This window comes from Limulus polyphemus, unplaced genomic scaffold (assembly GCF_000517525.1).
Source record: "Limulus polyphemus unplaced genomic scaffold, Limulus_polyphemus-2.1.2 Scaffold1193, whole genome shotgun sequence".
In the NCBI taxonomy this organism is placed as follows: domain Eukaryota; kingdom Metazoa; phylum Arthropoda; class Merostomata; order Xiphosura; family Limulidae; genus Limulus; species Limulus polyphemus.
In genome coordinates, this window is record NW_013666803.1 from 256,466 (window position 1) to 266,737 (window position 10,272).

The following is a 10,272-nucleotide window of genomic DNA, read 5'->3' on the forward strand; positions in this document are numbered from 1 at the left end:
CTAGATAGCCAGCACGGTTATTAAACTCAGTATTATTGAGTTACATGATAATAATATTTTTTGTTAGTTTATTGTTAAGCGACAAAGCTAAACAATCAGCTACTCTATAACTGGATGATACATCTTAGTCATCACGAGTATAAACAGTAGTCATGCCTTATTTACGTACACGTGGTTTCAAGAAATGTAACGTACAATGTACCATGAATATTTAAATACACACATATAAAGTGATATACAGCTTGTCTGCATGGAATATGTTTTAATATCGTGTCTGGGCAGATGGAAATATTTGTCATTTCAATCAAGTGGCAAAGGCAAAAAAGCCATGTTATAAGGATATATATCGAACGTAGCTATTGATGTACGAAGTATTTTGTTTTACTTTGTTGCTGTATCTAATGTCATAATCGAAACATTAATGGAGGATGTAGTACATTTTTAACCATTGTACACATAAATTGTGAAAACATCTAATTGAAGTATGTGCCGTTGGTAACTACAAACACTAAGCATAAAATATTTAGTAACATTAAAAAGTATATATACTCAATGTTTCAAAGATCCCATTTTAGTGAAGAAAATGGATAACTTTTTGCGTTATGTCTTCTACATACAAAAAAACTATAAGATATAATATATTCGTGTATTTGTTTTTTATTTTGCCTTTTGGGCTTCACACACTAATTTAGTCTTCATATAAAATATCTACTTGATAATCAAACCTGATGCTGCTAACTACGAACTCCGTTGAATCACTAAAACATTTGAAATTAATTAGCAAATTTATGCTACATAACTGACTATACTACTTTACTACAAACAACTTTTACACGACAGAAACTTATTTTTGTGAAATAATACAGACTGTAAGTAAGCGACTTATACAGGTTTAGAGGTAATCAATTCAAATATTAGGAGGCAATTGCACGAATGGGACTGCCCTAATATTCATAAGGTGATTTGACAAACTTTTCACTTTTTAAATTCTACATATTTGGGTGAAAACGTCTGAAAATAAGTATAGCTTTCAAAGTTATTTACTGCCAGTCAATAACCAGCACAGTGATAATTCAAGTATTTTATAAAGAATAAAAAATCCTAATTTAATTACATGGTCACTTATATTTAGAATGATTAAAAATTTCGTATCACTTAGATAACTTATATAAGCTGAACTGCAATATATACATATACATTCTATTTTGTGAGAAATTGTCTTAATTTTTTGCAGTTGCTTCCTGACTTTTTTATTGTATTTTATTCGTAGTTAGGTAAAAAGTCCCGTAATAAAACTAATCACCATAATCTGAATCTAAGAATTACAACAATGTATGCACTTCCATGCTTGCCGTTATATCTCTCTAAATGAATCATTTCCTTATAGCAAACCTTCATAGGCATACTATAATCAATGATTTAACCTTTGTAAGACAACTTGATATGATTTAATCTTAGTAAGACAACCTGACTTGATTTAACGTGGTAGGACAACTTGAGTTTATTCAACCTTAATGAGACAACTTGATATGATTTAACATTGGTAAGACAACTTAATATAATACTCCTCACTAACACACTCTACATCTCCATTTATGCAAATTATGTTTACAATTGTAGAAGTAATTATTAACGCGCATTTCCATTAATAAATTTCAAAATTGTCAAACAGTAAAATACAAAATCATCCTAGTGTGACAGTAATCAAACATAAAAATTAGACAGTCAAAAAAAAACTACTTTAGTATGATTTATAATCCATTGCATTTGGTGACAGTGAATATACTTAACGTTTCAATTTACCTGATTTTTTTCTGATGTTTCTGACTGAATAAAGAGTACCCAGTACCTTTTACAATATCCAAAAAGGCTTGGAAAATTCCACTGCTTTCATTTACCCACATCATTCCCCAACTGGGGCTTCTATTAGATTTACCTAGTGCGATTTGATTACTTCCGCTAGACTGCCCATTATTGTTTAGCCGGTCTCTTGTTTCCTTTCTATGTTAGAGCACACAGCAGCAGTTCTGATCTTTGTTCGGGTTTTCAATTCGGGAGATCGGAAATATTGCCGAATACGTACCAGACACTATGCAAAATAGATCTCCCTGGACTTGTGAACTAAATGAGTGTTCGTAAGTAACTGTTTTCTCGATCGTACACGTTGAATATCTATCCTGTAGTTTTTATTTTGTCGTTGTAATAATGTCAAATAATATATAAATATAAAATCAACAGTCACCGATTTCACATTATATTGAACACACTTTCTCGATTTTGATTACACACAACTGACAAAAGGAGGAAGAGACAATTTATTGGTAATATTAACAAAAACCTAATATTACAACCTTCCTACCCCAAACGATTGTTTTCCCTATTCTTCTTCTTTCTTCCTTTTTTTTTTTTGACGCTTCCGGTAGAAGATAAAATAAATGTACTCAGAACTTTTAGGTCACCCACAATATTAATCAGCTGTAGTTTTCTTGTGTATTTTTAAAACACCATTCACTCCATTCTTGATTTCAACTTGAGATCAGGAACACTAACGAATTCAAATAGGACACCAAAGCCTGCGCAAACTAGGCCTCTTACTTAACATGAACGTTGTCCACTGGTTACCACATCTGATGTGTTATCAAACACGCTATGCATTTTCAACTGTAGGTGCGTTATAATAGTGTCAAATCTGCTACTCGGTTAAGAGTAGCCGCTTCAAGCGGTGGGTATTTCCAACTGTTTACCTTCTCTCTGGATTGTAGTTTAAAATTAGGGATGGTTATGCATGAACCATAGGAGTGTTTGACCTGGTCGTTTATCCCCTTGTGTCCATAAGTTGTCGTCCAGATGAACAAACAAACAATTACAAGATTACAACTTATAAATTCACTCTTAAAGATTTACTTTATAAAATATTTTCAGAAAATTTATACAAATTTGATCCCGGTACCTCAGAAATAAATTGGTAGTTACTTATTAATTCTTCCCTAACTGAGATAATTTCCCATGGACAAGTGAAACCTTCTGGAAAAGTGTAAAAGAAGTTTATTTCTAAACTAGTAGCCTGATGTAATTTAACTCGTTTTATTTCTCACCTTCTCTAGGTGCAGATACTAGTATTTTTTTATTTCTAAAAACTGCCCTCCAGTGACACAGCGGTATATCTGCGGATTTACAACGCTAGAATCCGGGTTTCGATACCCGTGGTGGGCAGAGCATAAATAGCCCATTGTGTAGATTTGTGCTTAATTACAAATAAACAAACAATTTCTAAAAACGTCGTGTAAAATTCCCACTAATCATTTAAGAGTTTGTCATCAGGAATAATAATAATACCATTAAAATATTTTCACTAGCCTAATGAAGAAAATTACATAAAAACGTTATCCCAACATCAGGCTTTACAATATTATTATTATCACCATCAGGCGATATAAAAGGTAATTTTAATGGCAATAAGTATGATCTAGCAAACCAGTAAGATGTACAATACTGTTAACTACCAACGGATCATGCTTCGTCCACTACGTAACATACACCATAAGACCTGGTGGGCAATAAGTGTGATTTAGCACAACAGTAAGATTTACAATATTGTTAACTACCAACGGGACCCCCAGTGGCACAGTGGTATGTCTGCGGACCTACAACGCTAGAAACCGGGTTTCGATACCCGTGGTTGGCAGAGCACAGATAGCCCATTGGGTAGCTTTGTGCTTAACTTCAAACAAACAAACAAACAAAACTACCAACGGATCATGCTTCGCCCACTAAGTAATATATATACTATAAGGCCTTGTAAGCAATAAGTGTGATATAGCACAACAATGAAATTTACAATAATGCTTAATAACGGATTATGCTTCACCTTCTTAGGCAATATATACCATAAGACCTGATGCGCTATAAACGTTGAATTTTCAGCGAGTTTCAGCTAAGACTTGATATGTTCTAACTTAGCAAACCTTCTGACGACTACATTTAACTATCTGCTGTGTCCATCGCGGAGAATCGAACCTTGGATTCCAGTGCTGTAAGTCCGTAGACTTAACGTTGTCCCACTGGCGAACAAACCTTGTGAGAATTGGTATTAAGTAATCGTGTAGTTTATAGTGCCGCATATCGAATAAAATGTAGTTAAACACTATTCTTATAATACTTTTCGTAATGGAAAATCCGCCCTGCGTTAGTAAAAAAATATCATTAAATTAATTATTACTCCTTTAGCGATGTAATATCACCCCTATAATCTATTAAAGGTTCATGCTAAAGCCAGCTCAGGTGCCATGTATCATAAGGTTCGGGATATTTAATTTCTTTTTTTTATAACACAAAGCTTGATATTGTACATGGGCATCTGATATAAATTGTTAGATCTGTAGGCACTTAAGTCTGGTATATGTAATTAATAATAGTAACAAGATGTACTTCCGCAGGGTTCCCTGAAGTGTTCTGTTTCAAAAGTAAATAAAACCAAATTAAGAGTAACAAATATTTCTATTCTTCCTTTTGAAGTTCATATGTCACACTGGGTTGTAGCCTACAGAGTACAAAATGCTTCATGGCATGTTTTACTGACGTCACGACAGAACAAATTGCAACGTTTAAGCGTCCCTTATGTGACGTCATTTTAGTGTCTACTGACTGACTGACAGACAACACACTACCGTATAGTGGTGTCAATGATTAAAACATGTGACTCCTTCAGGCGGCCGTCAATCCCCTTTCGGTAAAGTAATATCAAAACAATTGTGTTAACTTGGGCGTTAAACCAAATATCCAAAGAAAAACAGTTAATGCGGCACTTTTGGATAAAAAAATAAAACCATCAAGTCATATTTCACAGTTCCAATTTTGCATTTGTTCTCTGTCTTGACTAATCTACTTTACTCTTACAACTTTCTGCAAAATACGCAACTTTCTTTGACGTATTACTAATAAACAACTTGATACACTGCAACACCAACGTACCATAACCAGTACCGTCTCCTTCAACAGGTTTTAGTAGCATCTAAAATATCTAGCTATAAAATCATCATTTTTTTTTGATAACTGTAAAATGCGCGTCCAGCATGATATCAGTAGCATCCTCCTCGGTACCGAGGAAATGAGCTTTGTCGTGGAGTCATGCCAACTCGCATTCCTGATGTCAAGTTCTGGCGGCAAGATTACTTACGAAGCAACCACAAGTTTCCCCTCTCAGCCACTAACGTTCTACCCAGGTAGTCTTCAATGTCTGAAGCCTTGCTAAGTAAACAATATTCTGGTTTGTGAAGCCCTCTATTGTCAAGTTCTTGTATACGTATGAAGAGAAAAGCGTCAGGTCGATAATACCGCAACAGTTTAGAAAAATTGATCCCAAGTGGCTTTCTGTGTAAAACTAATGTATTATAATACATTATTTGCAGAGTACTTGGAATGATTAATCGTATATTAATATATTTGCTCCAAATATACTATTATGGTCTCCATAATATGTGTAAATATATATATATATATATATATATATTATACGCGCGTGTTTGTATTATCCACAGGTAGTATTTGTTATTGAACTAGTGTATAATTTAACGATATAATTAATGGTAATGCACAGACTTGTACAGGATGATTAATGGTAATGCACAGACTTGTACAGAACGAAATTAACACACAATATTATACTAGTTACTGGGCACTTCTAACCCTGTAACAGTGAACGGCAGGCGTTTGGTTATATTATTTACAGTTCAGTGTAACTATGGATCTATATCCTCATTGTTTTATATGCTACAAAAATAACAGCTGATTATATAAGAAATAAAACTGAAGTAACACCTTATACATGGTTTTAGCTATATAGCTTCGGTGAAGTAATGACTGGATATCCGTTCAATGTTCCAAATTAAAATTAACTCGAGGAAAAAGTTTCATAACACATACACAGTTATTACATTTCATAGCTCACAAAGCTTAGCTAAGTAAACTAAACATCAAACAATGCTGAAATTTAATGCACTGAATGTCCTTTGTTTATAAATCAAAGACTAACTAAAAGAATCCCAGTATATATTTCATTATCCTCCGTTCGTGATTTCAACTTGAGATCAGAAACACTTCCGAAGACAAATAGGGCACCAAAGCTTGTGCAAACTAGGCCTTCCACACGGCTTGAGCGTTTGTCTGGTGGTTAGTGTAACGGACGTGGCATCCAAGATATGATGTTATCAAACATGATTTGCACTTTCAGGTGCGTTATAAAAGTGTCAACTTTGCTACTTGGTTACGAGTAGCCGCTTCAGGCGGTGGGTATTTCCAACTGTTTGCCTTCCCTCTGTTTAGCAGTTGAAAATTATGGATGGCTACGCACGAAGCACAAAAGTCTCTGTCATTCAAGACAATCCCTCAATCCCATAGCTCCATGGCTAATAATAGTAAAGGATCATGTACAGTCTGTCCTTGTCTTATTTCAAATTATAAAAACGTATGAGTGAAAGTAAGGAAGAATGTATAACAATATGTTAATCACACTATATTTGCTTTATTCAGTGCTGACGAGGCCTTTTGCCAAATGCCAGGGCTCATAAGACTGGTTAGGATACGACAGACACAGTAGTAGTTGTTATAAATATGTATGAACAACAACTGTTATGGTATGGACAAATTATGTTGTTCAAGTGTAATGTTTTATCATTTTTATATGAATCAGAATTAGGGTAAGGGTTAATAACACAATATCATTTAATTATTTTAACACCAATTATTTATTATCATTTGTTTTGCCCCCAAGTGGCACAGCGGTATGTTTGCGGACTTACAACGCTAGAATCCGGGTTTCGATACCCGTGGTGGGCAGAGCACAGATAGCCCATTGTGTAGCTTTGTGCTTAATTACAAACAATCATTTGTTTTTACCTCAGTTAACTTTACTCGTCATTCAGAAAATTGATAACATGATTAAACATCTAGAAACGTGTATCATCTGTTCAAACCTTCAAGTAAAGGCTGATTATTAGTATATAAATTCAGGATTTTCTTCAATATACATATATAGGTTAGCCTTGTGTTAGATTTCTGGATTTCAGAGCTGGCGAGCCAGCTAATTCTGAATCCGTGCGATACTACGAACTATTCCTGCGCATAAGCTGTTGGTGCATTATCAGAGTGAAAATCAATGTGTGGATGGTGGTGTAAGTGCTTTCCCTCTCATCACTAGCTCAAAATCAGGGAGGGACGAGTCAGATATTATTAGTAGCTTTGCAAAAATACAAGTATTTACAAATATACAATTTCTATTCTATCTACACCATCATGTAAAGCCTGGTGAACACACACATAAATGTATATATATATATATATATATATCCAGAATTTTGTCTCATTTCCCAAAACAACAAGAATAAGCAGGTAACGGTATAAATTTTGTATACGCCTCAATATAAAAGCTGATAACGATTTACAATTAAAGAGTGTATGCTCTCTTTTGTCTACACCTCAATGAACAAACTGATAACTAAAAATATATCTATGATCATGTCTCACCTTACCACACTTCAATAAACAGAATGATGACAAATATATCAATAATTGTCTCTCACCTAACCACATCTTAAGAAACAAACTGATAACGGGAAATATATCTATAATCATGTCTCACCTTACCACACCTCAATAAACAGAATGATGACAAATATATCTATGATCGTGTTTCAACTTATCGTACCTCAATAAATAAATTGATGATGATCATGCCTCATCTTACCACACATTAGTGAACATACTGATAACGGGAAATATATCTATAATCGTATCTCATCGAAACACACCTCAATAAACAGACTGATGACAAGTATATCAATAATTGTGTCTCACCTAACCACACATCAATAAACAAACTGCTTAATTTGGCTGCAAGTGGCGAGTAAAAATATTAATTATAAAATCCTTATTTTCAAAAGCTAAATTAATCTAAGAACATGTTTATTTCATAGATGAGTCAGTCAGTCAGAGAGTAAGTTTTAAATGTATAGCTCACTATACGCAAGATTTATGTCCATGCCTTTCACCTAGAAGATCTTATCGATTATAGGTTTCGGATAGCCAATGGAGTAATTTGAGTAATATGTAATTCTGAACACTTGACAAGACTTACGACAGCTTTCAGTATGGTACGGAAAGCCAAATATATAACCCTTTTTCCCCCTTGAACGTTGTTCATTAAACTGTGCAGCAACAAAATCTCTTATCAGTCACATGACAAGTCGTGCTTGTATATTAATATGCATAATCCTAACACATACAGTAATATTTTAGTTTTATTGTATGCAAGAATAATGTTGTAGAGACTCACAAACACGTATGAAATAGAAATTTATAAATTATAAACACAAAATATTAGCGTAAAATAATTCTGTTGTGTTGCCGTTCCCAAATCCTGTGAAACGTGATTGTCCTATTTTTTTTTTTTTTGCTTGAACTGTTTTATGTTTCCGGTGGAAATGAGCATGATGTACCAGTATTCATTATTAATTAGTTTAGTACAAATATACTTCGTCAGGGTCCTGTTCCGTTAACAGAATTAAACTACGAACTGAAAATTCGACATTTTATGGCCGTATTCTGATCGCTTAGCTATTATCAATATCTTAAGAAGACTATTAGGATTCCATTTCCCGTTGAACGTGAAGAGACCTGGCTGAAATAAACCTTACTCACTTCAGTTATTTTTCCAACCAGTAGTTCATAAATTACAAAACGATACCACGCTAAAGGAAATATTCCATGTCTATCAAACTTAGTGCGCTTATAGTTTTAGTGTTTAGTATTATTACTCATAGAGATTTCGTGCTAGTCAATAAGCTAAACTGTGTTCTTTGTGATAACATAGTTAGGTTGTGTACACAGATCTTTCCAAGTGCAACTGCATCATAAACATTTCCATGGGTTTGGATAACGGTTTTGTAACACCTTTTTTCCATACGTCATATTACAAACATAAGTAGTACAGTGCGCTTAACTGGTATTGTTACTAAGCAGTTTCACGAGAAATCACGGCCGCATGAAGACTGACCAACAGCGATTAACACTTCTGTAGCCGTTGTAAATCGAGGCTCACTGCTCTGCTATTTGTCGTCTAAATTACCGATCCCAAGTAAGTTCGATTGTGCATGGTTTTTGTTGAGACATTCTCAAACTTTTATATTTTTTTATTTAACTGTAAATTTGGACATTATAGATTCCGCGAATGCCAAATTAATCCAAGCATTATAAAGAGTGCGAACTTCCAAGATTCACACAAATTATTACTTGTAAGTTGTATATTTCGATCGGTAAGACTTAATCACTATCACTCGCGGCATGGCATGAATACATGTTGGTTAGTTGCCTTCTGTGACTGGCAGTTGACTAACTTCACGCTTAAAACGTCTACACAAAGCTCTACATAGACTGGTTTGTTAAGAACTTTTAAGCTACGCTGAGTGCGAGCCGCGCGTCACTCATCCCAACCGTCGACGGTGTGCACACATCATTTGGCATGACCGACCGCGCTACTTCAGGGACGGGCGCATCATGTAAACAGTGAAAACGCTGCGAATACTGTATATGACTATATATTAAATATCATGATCTTTCTTACCGTACTTTCCTCCACATCCGATTCATTGTGGTCCATTTTTGAAATGGGAAGCGGTGCTTTGTTTTTGACACGAATTTTGACTGTCTTGATTAACACAATCTAAGAAAAAAATATGTACTCAAGTTCCGCCCGTAGCGGTTTGCTCTGCTGCTTCGTACATCAAACTCACACGGCAGGGTATGTTACGTCTCCCAGAATGCATTGCGAAAAACAGCCTATCAAACCTCTGCGGGAATATGATATCACTAGCCTCATCCAACTTCTTCAATTATAATTGGCTGATTTAACCCCGACTGTCCTCGAATCACAGAATCGTTTTAAGATCTTATTATAATACTCAATTTTATTTCAAATGTCGAGCGTACAGATTTGTATTAAGTGTAATGTTTATTACTTCATAAACATATCGTTCAATATATATCCTAAAGTTACATTAAAATAGATTAAAGGCTAATTTTTCTGTCAGTAAAATGAAAAACATGTTTTTGTTTAAATGTTACATTTATTTCGTTTCAACTTGTTTATATATATATATGTGTGTGTGTGTATACCGTATTTTTCGATGTATAAGACGCTACTTTTTTACTCCAAAATTTGATGTTAAAATCTGCTTGCGTCCTGTACACCGAAGGTATGAAGAATATATATATATATAC

General features: G+C 34.4%; 1 protein-coding gene across 1 annotated transcript in view; it reads right to left on the reverse strand.

Moving 5' to 3' along the window:
- The window catches only part of LOC106462536 (AT-rich interactive domain-containing protein 3C-like), a 104,868-nt gene extending 95,129 nt beyond the window's left edge, over positions 1 to 9,739 (reverse strand). Inside the window, exon 1 of the mRNA XM_022389840.1 lies at positions 9,617 to 9,739. Coding sequence (XP_022245548.1) covers positions 9,617 to 9,652 — 36 coding nt within the window. The 5' untranslated portion in view covers positions 9,653 to 9,739. The remainder of the gene's footprint in view (positions 1 to 9,616) is intronic.
- Positions 9,740 to 10,272: the final 533 nt, after the last annotated feature.